This window comes from Amphibalanus amphitrite, unplaced genomic scaffold (genome assembly GCF_019059575.1).
Source record: "Amphibalanus amphitrite isolate SeventyFive unplaced genomic scaffold, NRLGWU_Aamphi_draft 000969F_arrow, whole genome shotgun sequence".
Lineage (NCBI taxonomy): Eukaryota > Metazoa > Arthropoda > Thecostraca > Balanomorpha > Balanidae > Amphibalanus > Amphibalanus amphitrite.
The window spans coordinates 239228-259587 of NW_024882463.1; the positions used below are offsets into that span (position 1 = coordinate 239228).

The following is a 20360-nucleotide window of genomic DNA, read 5'->3' on the forward strand; positions in this document are numbered from 1 at the left end:
CACCCCCGACCAAACGTGCTCCGCTGGCACTCTCGGGAATATACAACATTGCCGGGCCACCGAAATCAAAGGCGCCGACAATGGCAGCGCACGAGTGCTCTGTAAATAAAGTCAAAGTGATTATTCGGTGGGGAAAGACGCAACGGTTTTGGGAACCAAGTATTGCGGAGAAGCCAAACTCAAAATATCTGTTCTCTAAACAACACATGCACCTTCCGCCTACACCTCCATATGTTTACCACTTTCCCATATTCAGCCTGTTCTCGTTAGAGTTCTCCCATAAGCCCTCACACGTTTCAGGTGTCGTGATCTCGGCCCGGGCCCCAGTGAGCCTACAGGGGGCCTCTATCGGGCTCCGATCTCCCCAACAGTGACGCGGGGGATGAACTGCCTCCTTCGGCCCCGAGCAGCGCCCGACCGGTTAGATGTGCCCAGATAGCATACTCATGGTCTGGGCGGGACGTGTTTTGACTTTCCACGAGCGCATTTAGGAACAGAAGCTCCATTTGGAGGTGGACGTAATTTAGCGGTCTTGTGGTGGAACTGCGATGTCATATTCGGTTGTTCCGTCACAATCATACAGTGAATGGTGCTAACTCCACAAGTCGTTATCAGGAAACACAAGGACTTTTTTAAAAATGATGAACTAACCCCGAAAGAAGAAAATTAGGTGATAACTTCTGTTTGCTTTCCTTTTATTAAATCGTTGTGAATGATACATAAGCTATACCGTCAATCTAAAAAAAAACTCATACAAACAACAGCTATGCCGTGCCTTCAATACACATTTAACAATCTACATTCTATCATTCAAAGAAGTCTCACATCACTTGACTCGTTGCATTGCACAGTGGAGCAGCGCCCCACATCACCATCCCCCCCCCCCCCGGCCACCGAGTGTCGCAGAGTGGGCTCCCCGGGCGCGGACTGACCGTGCGGGGTGGGCACCCCGGCGGCCTGACCGTGCGGGGTGGGCACCCCGGCGGACTGACCGCGCGGGATGGGCTCCCCGGCGGACTGACCGTGCGGGGTGGGCACCCCGGCGGACTGACCATGCGGGGTGGGCGCCCCGGCGGACTGAACGTGCGGGGCTCACCACCAGCGCTCGAACCGGACGTCGGCAGCGTTCAACCGGAGCCGGCCGAGCAGACACCCCTCGACGGCCTCCACCATGGCGCTGGGCCCGCACAGGTAACAGAGCGGGGCGCCACCCAGCCGGGCCACAGCCGACTCCACGTCCCAGCTGGACACGCGCCGGTCTGCCCAGACGGACGGACGGGGGGGGGCGGTCAGAGGGACGGGGTTATAGAGTTCAGACTAGAAGGTCAAGTAATAACGAGGGAGGTGAGATATCACGAGGTCAGAGATCATGAGGTCACGCGTCGAAGGTTACAGGTCACGGCGCTACAAGTCCCGAGGTCATATGCCACGACTTTCAGGTCACGATTTGGCAGACTACGAGGTCAGATGTCAAGAGGGTAGAGTAGGTACCTCAAGGCCTAAGAGCACCCCAAGATTTATGTCAAATAATAAGAGCGGCTCATAGGTACTGATAAGTTGCCCTCGGCAATGACATGGGCCAGAGGTCACGAGTTTATGGGGTAACGAGGTCAAAGGCCCTGGTATCAAGTAGTCACGAGATCATCAGGTCATGTGCGCCTTGCGTCGAAAATCCGCGCCTTTAATTGGTAAAATACGAGTACATAGCTACAGCGTTGTTTATGAGAATTATCAAGAAACTGTCCTTGAGAGTGAGTACTCACTATGGCAGGAGGTATCATTAGCAGGCACGTCATTTCCCGTGACGAATAGGTTGGCCGTTACCAAACCCTCGTCGGCCATCTTCGCTATGGTGTCCTGTCAAAAAGCAGTCATTTGGTGTAAAAAAACTGATTATATTCGTACATTGTTGCATTCCTTATCTCAGTTACACATAAAACATCTGTAGCGGCGCTGGTCAAAAATATGTTCTCGTTTTGCCACAATAATGCGGCAAGCTCGCGCACCTGTGTCAGTTTCTGCGCCCTCCCACCCACCACCTACCCGGAAGATGAGCTCGTGGCGGCTGCGCGCGCTGTAGAGCAGCTCCACCGGCCGCGGCACGTATCCGGCGCCGGTGCGGCGAGACTCGGCGCGCAGGTGGCGGCAGTGGCGCAGGATCGACACCAGCGGGTTTATACCGACGCCCCCGGCCACCAGCAGCAGCGGCCGGGCCGGATCCTGGGGCGCCGGGTGGAAGAAGAAGTCACCGCCGGCCTTCAGGGTCACCCGACTGCCCACCCGGCACTGCGAACAGCCAACACGGTACAGGTCGTCAATGAGGGACGAAAAAAGTAAATGTTAATATGGTGCCGATTCTGAGCGCCGAGACAGACGCATCATTACAGAATATATAGCTGATTTGGGATTATTATTCGAAGGTGATCTATAAGAAATTACGATGGACAATTTCCACGATTTAGTAAAACATAATACGCAACAAAGAAAAGCGAACTAATGGATAAGGTGTTCGTGGTAGCCTTAGCGCTCGCATGATGGGAAACTCACGACCTAGACTGATGTGCCGGTACATTGCCCGGCTCATATACTGACCTGTTGGTGGATCCAGACGGCCGGCGGCCACGAGGAGCGTTTAACGGCCAGCTCCAGGGTCCCCTCCGTTCGCAGCTGGTCAGGGGCCGAACACATGCTGTAGCCGCCCACCAGATTCGTGCCGGGGATGCAGAAATCCACCCTGCACAACACGACATTAGCATTAGCAGCTGTTTGGTGTTGCCATTTGATGCTGGTCTGACACGAACTAATGCAGTATTACCTACCGGTTTGATTACATACATGATGCAATGCATCTTTTCTCATTTCGAGTGTTTTAAATAGTATGCATATTGCATATGTAACCATAGTTGCTTTATGTGAATTCGTAAATGCACTAATAATGTTTTCAAATGAACATTTGATGGAACACGCACTTTTTAATTTCGCTGTCAGTACTTAACATCTGCATTAGATTGCCTGCACGAGTCTTACTCATCGCCTTAGTGCACACCAAACTTTGTTTGATAAGCGAGCATGTCATATTGACGCCCAGCAACAAAGCCACTTGCCACTGGCCGGCATGAAATCCGAAATTCGGGTCTTCAACCTTGAGCGTCAGGCCGTAGACAGTCGGCGAAATGAGCCTCTTGTCGACGACCTCCGCGCCGCTGACCAGGTCGTGCCGGAACTGGCCGGCCGTCACGTCCAGGTGCTCTTTCCGCGAGGACGACATCCTCCTGAATGGCAGTACACACCGTCACAGCCAGTACTCGGGTCAGACATCACACAGCGCGGCCTTACACATAGGGAGCACACGGCCTATCGGCTACCATACCACTCACGGCACAGGGTAAGCACAGCGGGTCCGACTCCGTCCAGTCAGGGTCCTTTAGCGTCAGTACTGACGGCCTACCGTTAGATCTACCCGAAATTCACACGGTACTGGCACAGGGATGCTTATCATAATCGGCGACATCGCAGCTCCTGTACTTTTACCGCTGGCGGCCCGCTTAAGGCTAGCTCGCTGTTTTCCAATGCCACCCTGTTGTGCAACCCTGAAAGTTTTTCATGTAATGGCAAGTAAAGAAAGAGATAACATGAGCTTTGGGCACCCGAAGCGAGCAAAGCACTTGTCATGGTCGCTCTATAGTCAAGTGGTCTTCAATTCTTAGCTGACTTACAAGCATATGACGAACTTTTGGCCGGCCCCCTTTTCGGAGAGACGATGTATATCGATTATTAAGACGAGGCACATTAATTAAAGCCGATATCTTTACATGTGTATTTTTTCGTAGTGGGGGTTAGAGTAGGAACAAGAATAGTGGTAGAAGTAAGAGTCCTATATACATTACTGTACATCATTCACTCGCGCCCCAGTGGGACCTGTTTATCGCGCGACCTGGTGGGGGGGGGGCTATTTTTTGCCCCCCCCCCCCCCCCGTATCTCCAAAACTACTGGACGGATTCACAAAATTCAAACGGCGTTCGAAATCCCTGTCAAATTTGTCGAAAGAGATCAAATTTCATTGACCTCGGGGTCACCGATGACGTCAAAGGTCAGGTCAAAGATAAAATGTTTTGCCGTTCACGGGTCTTCTAGGGAATGCGCTGTAACATTGAGTAAAACGTATTTTATCGAAAATCAGCGATAGGGCGTCAGTTGCCTAGTGCATATGTTGCTATTAGAAGCCACTGATAACACTAGGTGTCATAGGTTAAAGGGACCCTCCCACCTTCAAAAAAGTTAATGAATTGGCATGAAAGTGATGTCGCTCGGTTCAGAAAGAGCAAAAACGAATATCTACCAAATTTCATCGAAAAATATTCACCGGTTTTCAAGATATTAGACTTTTACTTTTGTTTACTTTTTGGGATCTCCGCTGTTCCTAGCGACTTTATTTGAAAGTGCGGCATTTGTTGCGCGCAAAGCAGCATATACCACCGCGTGCTACCAAACGTTTTAGTAAAAGATTTAAAATCGTTAGATCTCCGCTGACGTCACAAATTTTAAGGGGACATACCAATGCATTAGCCCCTTAGAATCCGAAAACTGCAAGTTTGAAATTCGATACCTCCGAATGAAAGCATTTTTCGATGTTGTGAGTGCCCAAACCGGTATTTTCAGGCCATGGCCACCAATTTGGCTATCTCAACTCAAATCTAATGTTAAGGTGGGAGGGTCCCTTTAAAGCCTGGGTCAGCACATGAACCCAATTTTACTAGGGCTGTGCGATGCATGATTTATGTCCAATTTTTCATTTCCAACTCAATGGTGTTGGTTATAAGGCCATCAGGAGCGGTTTAGGTCACTTCCTGGTAGAGGTCAAGTCAATGTCAGGTCAAAAAAGGTCAAATTTCAAAGTTGATATTTTTGGATAAAATGGGTATTCATTCGATGCAGCTCGTCACGGCGAGTCTAATAGTGGTCTTCGTTTTTCGTTACGTCGTCTAGAATTGCTAAAAATTGAGTTTGAAAATTTGACATCAATTTTGATTTTTTTTTTTCGCTATAACTTGGCCATGACTTGGCCAAAAAAGAGGTATCGATCTAAAATTGGGTACCGTAAAGTGGGGCTATTTGAAACGGATTTTACAGTTTTTGGCCTCTCCCTTTAAGACGGTTTATATTTGTTACAGGGAGTATGCGATTTCAGTTAGTTTGCAACGACCCTAGGGTGGTTGTAACCTCCCTGAACGATCAGTTTGTTTGCAACGACCCTAGGGACGTTACAAAATAACTGCTCGTTCCGGGACGTTGTAACGAAACTAGGGTCGTTGCAACCTCCCTAGTTAGTATGCAACGAACCTAGGGTTGTTACAAAATAACTAGGGAGTTTAAGAATTCATCGAGTCTCGTTTCACATGAGGGCCGTCAGCAATCTTGTCCATTGAAAATCTTGTTCAATCTAGTTCATCTAAAAAGAAAAGGAGAACAAAATTCGAACATTCAGCTCAGGAGTATTTCACGACGGCCATCTAGTACACATTTTGTGCAGATTAGGTGCACATTTGGTGCAGATTTGTTCAAATTAGATGGGCATTTGCCAAGAAGCCCTTCGTAAAAACGGTTATTATCCGCTCGTTTCCAGTCTTTTGTGATTGCTAACGTTCAAACATGTGAAATGATGATGGTCCCATGCATTATAGTGGGTGTCAAGGTCACGTGAAGGTCAGATCAAGGTCATTGACCTATGATGACCTTAGTTCACTTCTTCTGGGTTCATATATTCTTTTGGCTAGTTTTTGGAGCTGATTTCGAATTTAGCACCCATTTGAACATTTAACCCTCGCCGGCCGAGGGGGGGGGGCGGGTGCCGCCCCCCCCCATAGGGTTTTTTCGCGATAGCTCCGAACACGCTGGTGATAGAGAGCTGAAACTTGGCATACCTGACCTTTGATCCAAGCCGCATCTTTTGACACCAACCGCATTTTTGGGTCAGGTCAGGTCACTGACCTATGACGTCATAAGTGAACCTCTGCACGGTCTTCAGATGTCGCAACTTCGCAACGCCCTCACTGCCAGAGGAGATGTCACAGGGAAATGAAACTTGCAGGATCTAGTATCCATTATGAGTCCCACAACTTGTATATCTCGGATTTTTCCTAAAGATCATATGAGGTCAGGTCATTTTCGTGACCTCACCATTATAAGTCAATGGGGAAAAATGAAAACTGCTATTCTGGCGCCGGGAACGATCTCCAACTATCTCAAGCACACAGAACCGTGATTTTATGCACTCCTTGCAAGGTTAGATGCGTCACTTTTGCAATGTTGACCATGCGTGACGTCATTTATGACGTCATCAAGGTCATATTAGTTTTTCGTCAATAACTCTTGATCAAATTGAGCTAGCGAGTCGGGAAAGCCACCAATGGACTCAGGAAGACCTGCCGAATCGAATGATATGCGACATGACCTCTTTCGACCAACTTCGTGACCTGGAGGTGCTGACCTGACCTTGACCTGAGGTCAACACCCCAAGTTGACCTGACCCGGACAAAAAGTATATCATTCGACGCGCCTGAGCGAGACGAACACGATGCTGCCAAAATCGGCGCTCTGCGGCCGTTTTTTGCGAAGTTATTCACCAAAAACTGAACCGTACCTTGGGGCACTTGACCTGACCTCAGAGGTCACCGGTTGACCTAGGACCTTAAAATCGGGTACCAATCTCTGCGTCTCGTAACGGCGCACACGCTCGTTTTTTCCGCGACGCGCTAGCTCCACCAGGGGCGAAACGGCGAGGGGGGGGGGTCGTACCCGCCCCCCCCCCCCCTCGGCCGGCGCGTATGTAGAAAACCGATAGGTCCGGCGAGGGTTAAGAAGTAATTTTGGCGCCTCCGTACAATGTCACGAGGCTGTCAGTGGTGGTTGACACCTCCTATGGACAGCTAGCAAGACGCCTACTGGTTGACCTGACCTGACCTGACCCGACCTGACCCAAAAACATCAAGACATCATCGGTGATCAAAGCTAACATGAAATTCGTGATCAGCGCACCGAAAAACCTCGTAACAAGCTAACTCTCCAAAGTTTTAACAGGTCCCGATTTCCCGACTTCTGAGTCACTGACCTGACCTGGAAAGTCAACCAATAATCTAGCCCCGCCATGTGCGTTTGCAGCTAGCAAAACACCAATAAGGGCGAGAGTTAACCCTCGCCCGCACATGCCATTTTCCCATCCTAGAACGCACATGGGGGGGGGTTGCCACCCCCCCCCCCGCGCCATTTCGTTCCTGTTGGAGATAGAGCTTCGCGGTAAAGACCAAAAAGATTCTTTGGGAAGAAACGAATCCAATGATACCCAGTTTTACCTTCTCAGTTCAGTCATTGACCTTCCAGGCAGGTCAAACTAAAAAATGTTGCTGTTTTGGGTCACCGTTGGATATCAAGTGCGCTGCTTATCATATAGCGATGACGATGCCGTTTTCTGGTGCCCAGCTAGCTAGAACCTCTTTGTCACACTACCCGACCAGATTTTTGCTGCTGAGGTCATTTCAGGTCGAGTTAGGTCAAGGTCAATGATATGTGTTTGTATGTCTGTGTGTGTCTGTGTGTATACTGATGTGTGTGCCGGTTGTTTATGTGTCCAATGTCCATATTACATGAAATCATCATCTGAGAAGCTTTCACCAAGAATGCAGTCAAAAAACTTCACGAAAAGTAAATTCAACTTGCCTAAAACGCAATTATCTTATGTAGATGACCTAGGTTGACCTTGACCCTGACCTTGACATCTGTACACCGTCGAACAACATGCTCCATGATAGGTGGGAGGTAAGACTGGCAAAAAAGGCAGAAATCAAAGTGTCAAAAGCTCACAAGGCCCATAGTAACGCAAGATGTTGAGAATTGGCCATTTGGGTCATGACATGACCTGAAAAACAAGGTCATATCTCCGAAACCGAAAACCACAAAAACTTGAATTTTTTAGTGAACATCAAGAAAAAGATAGAGGAGCAGCTATACCAAAAATCAGGCTTTTAGCTCTAAAAATGTTGAGTGCAGAGCAGAAAGACTACCTGGGGGAGTGGCAACCACCCCCACCCCCCATGTAACCCCTGTGAAACGAGACTCGATGATTTCTTAAACTCCCTAGTTATTTTGTAACAACCCTAGGTTCGTTGCATACTAACTAGGGAGGTTGCAACGACCCTAGTTTCGTTACAACGTCCCGGAACGAGCAGTTATTTTGTAACGTCCCTAGGGTCGTTGCAAACAAACTGATCGTTCAGGGAGGTTACAACCACCCTAGGGTCGTTGCAAACTAACTGAAATCGCATACTCCCTGTAACATATTTCTTATAGCATGTAAATTGCAAAAATGTACTTCTCCGTAAGCTCTTTCATATAGGTGCATTTTGGTTCAGCTAGTAATAATGATTAAGGATATCTTTTTAGTTAAAGCCTGTCTCAAATAGCCCCACAGGGTGGGGCTATTTGAGACAGTTTTAGTTACGAAGAAATTGAAGAAAATCGGTCACGCTAGAGATAATTTTTTTTTAATGCCATGCGATTGGAAATTAAATTTTGATCATTCTGGCAAAAATTGTTTTTTGCAAAGACAGTTATATTTCCTTTATATTCAATCTTTTCCTTTTTCGTAGGATGCTTCATTTCGGTAGGTTATAAAATTGCATCACTATATGCTAAGGCTATCATAATATGATGTGACCCTAAACTTTCAAATTTTCAGAATGATTATGAAGGACTATTTTAAAGTCAACAACAGTAAAATTTTGAAAGAAAGTTTTTGTATATAGCCCTGGTGGCGTGAAAACAGACATACTGAAAGTCGGTGGGGCTATTTGAGACAGGCTCGCTACCTAATGAAGCACACCGTAATGAGTCAAACGAGCTAAAAGGTTTCCCAAAACATTTAAGTGAATGGTCTGTATGATTCCTTGTTCCATTGCACATCTTCATGCGAAGAAATAACAGAAAATGTTAAGCGGTTTTGATTTTATGACGATTTTCCTCGATCGCTGCATGCTGTATCAATTGGCCGGTTACCCTACCACATCAAGCCTACATGCATAGGCCCACCTAACAGTACGTTCATGTGTTAAGTAATCTTCAATGGTGTTTTTTGGTCAGCCAAGGTAGACATGTGTTGATTGTCGACTAAGTCAGTGACTGATGAAACATTTTTTAAGCACATATTCATCAGAATAACTAGTTCGGTCACCAGCTAAAGGGTCATTATGTTACACTACGAACATGTAAATATTGCTTGCTGCTAAAAGTACCTACCATGAGGCATGAACCCACTGCACGTTTATGACCACGACCGATTCATCGGTGTTGCTCATGTCGAACGTTCGATGCACTTCAATTAGATGGTGGTAAGAGTTCTCGGGTGCAATCGCATCACCATTATCATCAGCTATTTGGCATATCGGTTGAGGTTTGACCAGGTGGGCATCATCGGGATTCTGAGACAATGGGTTACGCAATCGGCAGTAACGTTAGCAATGTATAATATTTTCATGAAAAATATGCTTAGCCTATAAGTAAAACGGTAGTAACGATAGATGCAGTGCCGAAGCTGTTAAAATTTCAACTATGTTAAGCGGCAGGTAGGGGTCCTTTTCGAGCAACTTAAATTGTGCGTTTTTCTGTATTTCGTATTTTCCACCAAATTTCTTTCAAAACTTTTCGAAATTTTTCAAAAAGGTTATTCAGGTCATTCACTGTTCAATGCCACATCAGCCTAAGCAAAAATGACGAAAAAATATCGAACGGTTTTCATGTTACAGCGATTTTACTAAACCACTACCTTACTGTCTCAAATAGCCCCGCTGTCTCAAATAGCCCCACTTTACGGTATGTGAATAGAAGTCATTAGGGGCTATCACATATATTTCGGTTTTTCGAAACTTGAAAAACTTTTTGGTTTTTTTGGCTGTTATATTCTCCTTTTCTTTGGAGTCAAAATTCGAAAATTTCACAAGTTCGAGATAGCAGTTTAGTAGCCCTGGTAATTCTACACCTTTTATATCATCAACGTTTTTCTGTATTTTCAAAACTATAGGCCTCACACCTCTTCCCGCGAAAACTTTTCTTTTTTGTCGAAAACGGCAGAACATGACGTCACTCTGACGTTATTTGTGGCCAACCTTTCATAGCCTTTGGAAAAGTTTTGGTCACAATGTGTAAAATTGATGCCCGGGAGGGTACTGAAAGTTTGGTGACGATCGGCGCAGCGGTTCTGGAGATATATCGAAAAGTCTGGAAGGGGCAAAAATAGCCCCCCCCTGGCGCGGGTTAAAATGCCCTACAGACCCTTGCCTCGATCCCCCTTCCCCCTTCAGATACACGGACAGCATCCTTTCAGATGTTTAGACAAACTCGCAGTGTCGAGAGGCGGTTCGAGTTCCGTCTTCCAGGAATGCTGAGCACACTGTATGCTTGCCTTACGGGCTGATCAGCCAGTGGTGGACAGTCGGATAGCACACCCCATGCATCGTTTCATTTAGCTTCGGGTGAGCCGGGAGAGGAGATGGGCTGAAAGCATTCGCCTCGCCTCTCAAGGGCAACAGTGTAAGTGCTGTGGTCTATGGAGGACCAGGTGTTGGCAGGTCTTTGGCTCACAGCCCCCCCCCCCCCCCCCCTCTGGCTCTGTATATGGTAAAATACTACACATACCAATTTTAAAAAGCACACACTGATTCATACTCGTACTACATGTGGCAAACATCGACGCCTGAGTCGCTACCTAGCGGCAAAACAGAGAAGCAGCAGTTGAATAGATCTCGCTGTAGATGACAGGATGGACCACATTCATCTGTCAGACCGCCTCAGGTTATGTAAGCAAACCGGGACAAGGCAAAGATACTGAACATTTTGAAATGCATGAATCGTTATATTAATTCTTTATCAGCATTTGCCTTTTCCGTCAATTATCTCCTTTACTCGCCAATCACATGGTTGTCACTATTAGGCGCAGTAGAACCCTTGGAACCACGAGTCATGGAATAGCGACGATCCAGGGAAAGGGGAACATTTGCACTTTGCAATTCTGCATACCTATCCCTGTGTGGCCAAAAAGCAGCTCAAATAATACACAAGTGAACAAGTAGGGGGAGGTTCAGGGCGTTCATGGCTACTGTAAGTGTGCAAAAGTATGTATACCCAGGTCCCCGTAGCTCAGTGTGTGTAGCATTGGATTCCTGGCAATGAGAGCCCAAGCCCGAGTCCACACCCCCAGGTCATCTCACCAGGATAGAAGCAGTCACAGCCAGTTGAAATCGAGGCAATAGAAGGAACCACGTCCGGTCTTCATGTGCACCCTAAACTCTGGCGTCCAAATTCTCCAGATACCCGCAAATGCGCGATCAGACAGTAGGGACTGTGGGGGCCTGCACAAGATCAGCTTAGCATGGGCTCCAACTCTATTCAATACATCTCTTTTATGAGAATTTATGACACTTAAAGATTGAACCAAAGTCCAGCCTGTGCTGGAAATCATGTTCTACAATGTTCTACATGAATAAGGACAAAAATAAAAAATGTGACATACCTTAAAATGCTGTACCTTAAAACTGAGGTAATCCTTCTTAGAGCAGAGTGATACATATTGGACCTTGGCAATTATTAGCAAAGTAATCTTGTTGGCAATTACATTCAGTGTCCTGCAAGAATAGACATATTAGTAAGCATAGAATATTGGTAATTGAAAACAAACATTGAATTATGAATAAGCTTAACTATTGTTATCATAGCATATTGAGGATCCAAAGGAGAGCGACAAAACTCGTACCTGAACTCGCCAATCTCCCTTACCAAGATCGTTTAGACCAACTGAAACTGACATCACTGGCAGATCGAAGGGTTAGAGGGGACATGATTGAAGTCTACAAGCTGGTCCATGGACATGACAAGGTGAATGCTGGAGAAGAGTTTTTGAAACTAGAGACCAGTACAAACAGGGAAAGGACACGCGGACATGCTCTCAGACTGCAAAAGCCAAGACATCGGCTGCACAGACGCAATCAATTTTTCTCCTCAAGAGTTGTGGACCAGTGGAACCAACTGCCTGAACATGTGGTACTGAGTCCAAGCATCAACGCATTCAAGAACAGATATGACCGTCATATGACACTGAGAAGAGGCAGCATCCTATGAGCATCCGCTCCCTATGCCTCTTTCCTATCTACTATGGTATTGTGGGAAATGGGTAGTGTGCACTAGCAGATCAAGTTAAGCTGATAGGAAAAAAAATGTATAAAGGTATTAATATTGAAATATTGTAATATTGATTACATATTGTTATCAAGCATACTTAAAAGAAATGAAGAACCGAGTATCATGGCTGCAGAAAGCACAACCACATTTTAAAAGAAATATACCACCTTTTATGTTAGTTTTTGCTACAATCTTATTATTTTTATGCTTACAATGATCTGGAAAGAAAATAATTATATTAACAAAAGGAATTTTCAAATTATTAACCTAAAGGAAGAACTATATGCCATCATTGGTAGAGGCTAAACAGTGGTTGCAGCAGGAGCTTATTATGCATTGACCAATCATGTTGCATAGTTAAACGCCAACTGCATGCTGATTGGCTTACATTGCCCTCTACAACAGGGGATAGGTGGGGTGGGCCAGTGGCTGCATTCTTGGCATGCTTTAAAGGAAAAGGGCCACCTTCGTGAAATATGAAGATATCGTTGTTTTTCATTTTGACATTATTATTTTTCATTTTCTTTTTAAAACTGGTGCCAGAAGTGCACAATTCGCTAAAAAGTATTTAAAACTATTTAACATATTGGTACTATGTTGATACTCTCTACGGCACCTACTGTATGATGGCATAGCGATGACGTCACACTCAAGCCAATCAGCGTTCAGAAGACAGACTCGTCGGATTGTGCCAGATAAGCTGATTGGTTAAAGCTGAGCTGGTTGGAGCTGATTGGTAAAAAACCAAAGCCTCGCCGCGGGTGGCTGTATTGTCGGATAAGAACGCATTCCTGGAATAAGGACGCATTCCTGGCGTATTTTCTTTTAAAATTGCTGATAACTACGAATGGAGGCCGAAATCGGCCGTAAGGAGGTAGACAGATAGGTTTTCGGACACGGGCTACAAGATGGCTATCTCAGTTTCAATCCCCATGTTAAAGGTGGCCCTTTTCCTTTAATGCACAAAATTCCTGTGTAATGCACTGATATTGGATCAAGATTCAAGAAATGGAGCATTTTTTCCCTAGGTTGATCATTGGGCCATAAAAGCTCCTGATTTGTGAATTGTGCTAGTCTCGGCACAAACAACAAAACTGCTACTCCAGTTCAGAACCCCATGTTAAAAATGTACTTTTATCAAGTCAGCTCTAATACAACCTATAAATATAATTTAAAAATCTAGTGCCTATCTTCTTTGTTATCATGACCTTTCCTCCTTTCCAAAGCTATGCTGAGCCAAAATTATATTGTTTTAGGGCTAAAAAAAATATAATTTTGGCTCAGCATATTTTTGGAAAGGAGAAGAGGTCATGATATCAAATTACAAAGAATTACTTGATTTTTACATTAATAATGATCCTCCAATGATCACAAAAACAGATATAAATAAAATTGTTTTCCATTCCTCCAGGCCAGGCCACCTTAGACGCGTTTACATAGGGTTTGTTGCAAGCTTATATCTCCGTCCGTGATGTTGCAAAAGATGCCAATGGTGCTTAACAATTTACAAAATGATCCCCTCTAAATATTTGAAGACCACTGCAACGAAATTATCGCCAAATTAACAAGCTAGAGCCTCGTCAAATATGCTATGTAAACCGGGTTCTTGTGTGCATGCATGTCTAGTTCAATATGAATTAAATAATTCTAAAAATTTAAGTTCTTAGGATCAGATTTTGTTTTACATGTAATGCACATAAGATGTTTTACAATGAACCTTAGTAAAAATAATACTGCTATATGTTTAAAATAAATGTTCCAAAGATGACACTTGATTTTATAAATTATTTCAAATGAAAAAGGTAGGCATGATTTATAAATATTGGCGTCTTATACGGCCTTGATATTGGCAGTATCAACGAGGCTCCAGCTCGTTTATTTGGCGATAATGTTGATGCAGTGGTCTTCAAATATTTACAGGGGATCATTTTGTAAATTGTTTAGCACCATTGGAATCTTTTGCAACATCACGGACGGAGATTCAACTCACCTGTTCAACTCACCTGTTGGGTTTCCTTGACTCACCAGTGCATGAGGAGAGGCAGGAAACCGTGTAGGAAAGAGACGCGCCAATTCCCCTGGTTACGCTGGGCGCTGAGAGATGGACCGCAGGGGATTGGGGTAGTGCGTCTGCTTGGAGTTGGGGGAGGAAAAATTCTAGATGTGATTAGCTGTGCGGTATCAGTTCAGTACCGGCTGTCACGGTACTGTTTGATTCGCTCCTTCGCGGAATCTGGAGTGCGCGGCGATGATCAGTAGAACCTTGCAGGAGAGCTCAGGCGATGTAGTCGAACAAACGATCACCAAGAACCTTCAGGAGTGATGACTTGAACTCGGCGAGGGAAGTGGAGGTGACCGTCGAGTCGGGCAAGGCGCTCCACTCGTTCACGACGCGTTCCGAGAAGAAACGTGATCTCGTGTCCAGTTGGCAGCGCCGGACTGTGATTTTGAGTTGATGACCTCGGGTGCGGCGTTCGGAGGACAATTCCCAGAGATCTGACGGCTTGATGGGACCGGGGCTGTGGAAGATTTTCCAGCATTTGATGAGGTCGGATCGGATCAGTCTGCCCTTCACAGAGAAGAGGTTTAACTGTCTCAGGCGGTCACCGTACTCCATGTTTTGCAGGCCTTTGATGTGACGAGTCCATAGTCGTTGGACCGCCTCGAGTCTTCTGAGGTCATCGATATATCCTGTGTTCCATACAACAGAGGCGTATTCCAGAACTGGACGGATGTGGGTGCGGAGGATGTGCAGCATGAAGTCTGCATCCCTACACAAGGTTGCTTTCAAAAAGCTGTGTGCCACTCCTCCAGCCTTCCTGGCGGCAGCTCTAGCCTGCTCATGGAACCTTAGACTGTCATCGATGATCACGCCAAGGTCGGAGTGCGATTCGGTCCAGGGAAGGGCAGAGTTATTCAGATAGTAACTCGGTCTTGGTGATTTATGGAATTTCCGTTGGAACCTCATGAGGACGCACTTCTTCGAGTTCAGCGAAAGGCCCCACGATGATGCTGTGGCTTGGAGACGATCAATGTCCAACTGAAGACTTTTGGCGTCGAGCTCGGACTTGTTCCCACACATGTATATCTTCAGGTCGTCTGCGAAGATTTTGTAGCGGCTGTGCAAACCGATGGCTATGTGGTTGACGTAGATCAAAAAAAGGATCGGACCTAGAATCGATCCTTGGGGTACTCCGCTCCGTACTTCCTTCGATGAGCTCAGAGTGCTTTTGACCACTACTTGCATCCTTCGATGAGATAGGAAGTCCTGGAGCCAGGCAAGGAGTTGTCCGCCGAGACCAATGCATCGGAGTTTCTCGAGGAGGACTGAGTGGCACACCGTGTCGAAGGCCTTGGAGAAGTCGAAAAGAATAAGATCGACGAGGCATCCGTTGTCCCAGTTGCGCGAGACGAAGTCGTACGTCAGTAGAAGCTGGTCTTCAGTAGAGCGGCCCGACCTGAAACCGAATTGATGGTCGACAAGAAGGTTGTTCTCGGCGAGGAACTCGTTCAGTTCACGCACAATAATGCGTTCCAGGCATTTCGATGGAACAGATAGAAGACTAACTGGCCGGTAGTTTAGAGGGTCTGATCGCGAGCCTTTCTTGAAGATCGGTACTACGTGGGAATTCTTCCAACGGCGAGGCAGTGTTCCCTCTTCTAGCGACAGTTTGTAGATATGAAACAGTGGTTGCGATAAAACCGAGGCACATTCCTTCAACAGACGTGGATGGATACCGTCGGGGCCCATCGAAGAGTTAGCATCGAGGTGAGCAAGGATGCCCTCAACATCTTCGCGGGTAAATGTAACGTTATTCAGCGATGCCTGGCAGCTCTGGTGAGGAAAGGGAGTGAGCTGTGGGGCTTCGCCATAGACGCTGGCAAAAGCCTCCGCGAAGGCATCGGCCATGGCTTTGGGATGGTCAGTGACGGAGCCCGATGGCAGAGTTAAAGGTCCTACAGAAGAGCGGAACTGTTTCTTCTTACGTAGGTACGAGTGAAGGAGCTTCGGGCTGTCCCTCATCTTCTTTAACAGTGATCGCTCGTAGTCGATTTGCGAGTTTGTTGCGAAACTTCGTAACCGTTTGTTACACTGTAGAAACGATGCTAGCAGTGTCTTTGCCTCAGGGGAGTTCCTGCCGAAGGACGTTCTCGCCTGCTTGTAGGCTGACCATGTGGAGGACCTTAGGCGTTTCAGAGAAGTCGGTGGGTTTCTCTTCCAAGGAACCTTGTTGTTGGGCGTGTTATGTGTAGATCTTGGGATGAATTGGGATATTAGCACTTCCAATATGTCCTGGAGACGCTCGAAGGCGTCATGCGCAGATAAATACTGAAGCTCAAGGTCCCAGTCGATTGATGCCATGTGACGGTTGATCATGTGATATTTCCCGTGGTGCCACAGTAGACGGTGCGAGTTCTCTGGAGGCACCTGGATGTCTTTGTCAAAAACATAGCTGCAGTGGATGCTGCAGTGATCGCATCCCGGAGGAGGGGCATTGACCGTAACGTCCCCAATTCTGTCGTCCTCCGATGTGAGTATGAGGTCGAGGATGTTGCCTGATCGTGGGAAAGTCGGTTCTGTGATCCATTGGTTCAGCCCCAAGTGATCAAATAGGTCCAAGAATCTTGTATCCGGCGGTGTTGCTGCTCTGAGGATGTTGTCTGGCGAAGTCCAATCGAGAGAAGGCAAGTTGAAGTCGCCCAGAATTATTGTCTCCTTGCCAATGCAGGTCTCTAAAAGGAACGAGACAAGAGCCTCATTTTCCGCGACGGAATGCGAAGGTGGCCTGTATACGACGAAGATGTAGATGCCGAGAACTGGTAGATGAAATGATAATACATTACTGAAGGATACATCCACCTTGTCGAACTGCAGATGATCGGCTATGTATGCGGCAACCCCGTGAATTCCTGCTCTACCACTATCGTTCCTTACAAGCGTGTATCCCGGAATCTGTACTGCTGCGTCGTGAATATGTTCTTGGAGATGTGTTTCTGAGACCAGAAAGATGTCTGTAAAACCTTTCAGATGTAACGTGTCCTGCAGCACTGGAATTTTGTTGCAGATGCCGTTGACGTTGCAATGAGCAATATGGAGAGCGAATGTGCGTGGAGTTTTGTCTTGACGTGTTAGTTTCCCGACCCGCCTTGGGTAGGGAAGGGGTTTAAAGTTTCAGCTTCGTTGTGGTGGTCGCCAACGTCATCACCATTGGAAGCAACAGGCAAGACTGCTTCGCGGTTGGGGGAGCTGACGGGTGCACTGTTGGTGGTTACTGGTTGACCATCATTATCCTTCGGGTCGTCGGGCTTTGGTGTTCCGGGAGGGGCAGCGGGTAGGGGCCGTTGAGTCAGGGAGCCGGGTTCAAGAGGCACACCAGGCTCGGAGGCGGGCTCTCGATCTCGACGTTCCCACACCCTGGTTCGAGTGCGGGCCTCAGTTCCAACTGGGGGCCGTGTCGTTGATCTCACTTCAGTTTGCAGGGAGGAATTCGTCGGGGGATCCACCGTGGTCTTCCTGCCATGCTTGAGGAACCTCTCTTGGAGCTCCATACGTTGCATGTATGTCAGGTCCCGTTTGACATACACCTTTGAGAATTGCTCAGAGTTCTTAAGGTTTTTGGCCTGTTCGAGGACCAGCTTCCTGTGCTGGGAGTTGTGGACATTGCCACGAAACAGATCAACACCTGGTTTGATCCTACATGCTTCCGAAAGGGCCACTCTTTCCCCAATCAGTAGATGGGTGACTTCAGCAAATTTGTCTATAGCCTCAGCAGAAGATGATGCTCCTAGTCCTCGGATCACCAGGGAAGCTCGTCTCTTCTTTCTCTCATCAAGTTCCAGAAGCTCCTCCCTGACCACAGTCCTGTAGTTGTTTTGGTTTCCAGCCTGGTCTGTCCCTCTGGCCTGGGTAGGACCTGAGGGATTGGGCCGAATCAGCGCTTCAGCATAGGAGGGGTGTTTGCTGTTGCTGGAGATGGTTGGTTGGGAGTCCCCGGCCTGGCTGGATTGGCTATGGGTCACTGAGGAGGTAGCCTGCTGATCTGTGATAGCTTTTTCAAGCTTGTCAATCTTCTTGATGAGCGCGGGGAGAGCATTGCTTATCTCAGGCAGGCTTTGGGGGGTCAACGACTCTGTGTTAACTTGAGCTGCAACATCAGCAGAGGTTGAATGTTTGTTCTGCCCTGAGTGATTTGAATCACCGTGGAGTGAGATTGGGGACAGTTGGATGGCAACATCCCTTGTGGAGGCTCTTGGCTGGAATTTGTCCAGGTTTGGTAGCTTTTTGCATGTGCTGCAAATGAATGCAATCACTTCATGTTTCTTTAGAGCGTTGTATGCACTTCTGGGTATATCTTGGCAGAGGGCATGATACCAGTTACAGCATATGTCACACTGTACCCCTTGTTGATTGGACTTCACTTCCAGATTACACACGTGATTCCCAGGCCCTCCATTGCAGGTCGAACTAGTGATGCCTGGAGGTCTGGGGATGGTCGGAGACAATCTTGTCCCAATGTCAAGAGGCAGAGATTTGAGTGAACTGGCAACAATCCCTGCAGGCTTAGCTGCTTGAGATGAAACAATGTCTTGGTAGTCAACATTTGGTTGATCTGTATCTGAGGCAGAGAAAGATCTCAGTGAGTCCATCTTGGACTGCGAGCAGGATTTGTGCTTGAGAGTTGGGGATCTTGGGATTGGCATTTCTGTGTCCCTTAGCAAGACTTGGGATCACATACCATGCGAGGCCAGGAGCTGGTTCAATCTTCTGTGTCACACCAACATGCAAAGCACGCACAATGCAAGACGAGGACAACACTGCAAGGGCAGGTTGGGTGGGTTAGATGCGGTATGGGTTAGAAGCAGACAAGGACGGACAAAGACAAAAGCATGCAACTGGCAGTAAGTACTCCCTCATCCAGGTGAGAGCAGCATGCAGATTGCCGAGCAGGGAAGCAGACCTCGATGAGGTGAATCCACATTCGAATTCTTCTGTTAAGTGTTATTAAGTGACACCCACTTATACTTTCAATTTTTCAAACCTCCGCTTCCGAGACACCCCCTCCGAAACAAACCACACGATATGAAACAACACATCAAAAGCCGCGCTCTTTTTCTTGCACGAGCAGTGCTTCCTGTACCCTGTACCCTAAACTGTACTTTACAGAGAACTCCAAAGTCCAAACTCCAAACCAAGCTCCAAACCAACCAAGAGATATAAGCTTGCAACAAACCCTATGTAAACGCATCTATTGTTGGAATGTGAACTCAACTTATAGGTACTTTTCAAAAATCAGCATTCAAACCTTACCTACCTTACCTAAGTGCCCATTCTAACAATCTAGCCTCAGCCAATAGCCATGAAAGCGTAGCGCCTTTGCCGCCAGCTGGAGATGAGAGATATCTGTTCTTTTATTTCAAGTCGAAATGATTGCGCCCGTGTTACCTAGCATTTTGAAATAATACCACTTGGCTGCCTGGCAACTTGGTACGAAAGCGTAAAATTCGACTGCTACTGAATACAGAGATGCAGGTTTATTTTGTCTCTTACGCGCCACTTCTGAGACTTCTTATTTGACTCTGTGTATGCTAAATCAATAATGCTAGCATCCTTGTAATGTTTTTATTTCCCAAAGTCCTAAAAAAGGCAATTCAACTTATCTCAACTTAGATAACAAAAAGAAACAACTCTAAAAACCTGGAGCCTCGGGATGAGGGTCTGCATTCGAATCCCCTGGCGCTTGATATGAGAGACTTCTGGAGGGGATGGTATGGTAGGCGGTTGGTGGGAGCAGCGTGCAGTGTACGTACATACGTACGTATGTACGGTTCTCCAGTAAAAGTCTTGTTGGTTGTACTTTTTCGGAAATATCTGGTCCTATATAATGTTTAAATGCATAAGTATCAACCCGAATTATGTGTATGCACATTTACCACGAGACTGTGAAGTGTGAAATTGCATCGTTGTATGCCAAATACTTTCCGAGATATTCACCAAAAACCTCATTTTCTGCCGTTTGGGGTATTCTGGCCGCAATCTTCCTGGGATCGCCTATGACATCCATGGTGCCACCTAGCGAGAGGGACGCGGAAACACAAAATCATGAATGAATCGAGCGCGTAGTAAACGGTGTATGGA

General features: G+C 46.8%; 1 protein-coding gene across 6 annotated transcripts; it reads right to left on the reverse strand.

Moving 5' to 3' along the window:
• LOC122368709 (oxidoreductase NAD-binding domain-containing protein 1-like) lies at window positions 1-19615 on the reverse strand. Of its 6 annotated transcripts, XM_043342916.1 has the most exons (8): window positions 11799-12003; window positions 11559-11670; window positions 3105-3272; window positions 2593-2734; window positions 2044-2286; window positions 1764-1857; window positions 1083-1259; window positions 1-99 (listed from the first exon to the last, which is right to left on the reverse strand). In XM_043342916.1, exons 2-7 carry the CDS (start codon window positions 11612-11614, stop codon window positions 1093-1095), a joined length of 870 nt encoding a protein of 289 aa, XP_043198851.1. In that variant the 5' UTR covers window positions 11615-11670; window positions 11799-12003; the 3' UTR covers window positions 1-99; window positions 1083-1092. The 6 variants fall into 6 exon arrangements, with proteins under 6 accessions (XP_043198851.1, XP_043198849.1, XP_043198850.1 ...); XM_043342914.1 differs by lacking the exons at window positions 1-99; window positions 11799-12003 and adding an exon at window positions 19542-19615 and having other exon boundaries at window positions 675-1259; XM_043342915.1 differs by lacking the exons at window positions 1-99; window positions 11799-12003 and adding an exon at window positions 19537-19560 and having other exon boundaries at window positions 675-1259.
• Between the last annotated feature and the right edge of the window lie 745 nt (window positions 19616-20360).

What these genes read in the sequence shown, in the direction of transcription:
- LOC122368709 (XM_043342916.1), bottom strand. Translation starts at nt 11,614, where the DNA reads ATGTATCACTCTGCTCTAAGAAGGATTACCTCAGTTTTAAGGTACAGC. An exon ending in GGATTTCATGCCGGCCAGTG is followed by an intron (nt 2,735 to 3,104) that starts GCAAGTGGCTTT and finishes CGTGTTGTGCAG; the next exon opens with GGTGGATTTCTGCATCCCCG. An exon ending in TAATGATACCTCCTGCCATA is followed by an intron (nt 1,260 to 1,763) that starts GTGAGTACTCAC and finishes CCGTCTGGGCAG; the next exon opens with ACCGGCGCGTGTCCAGCTGG.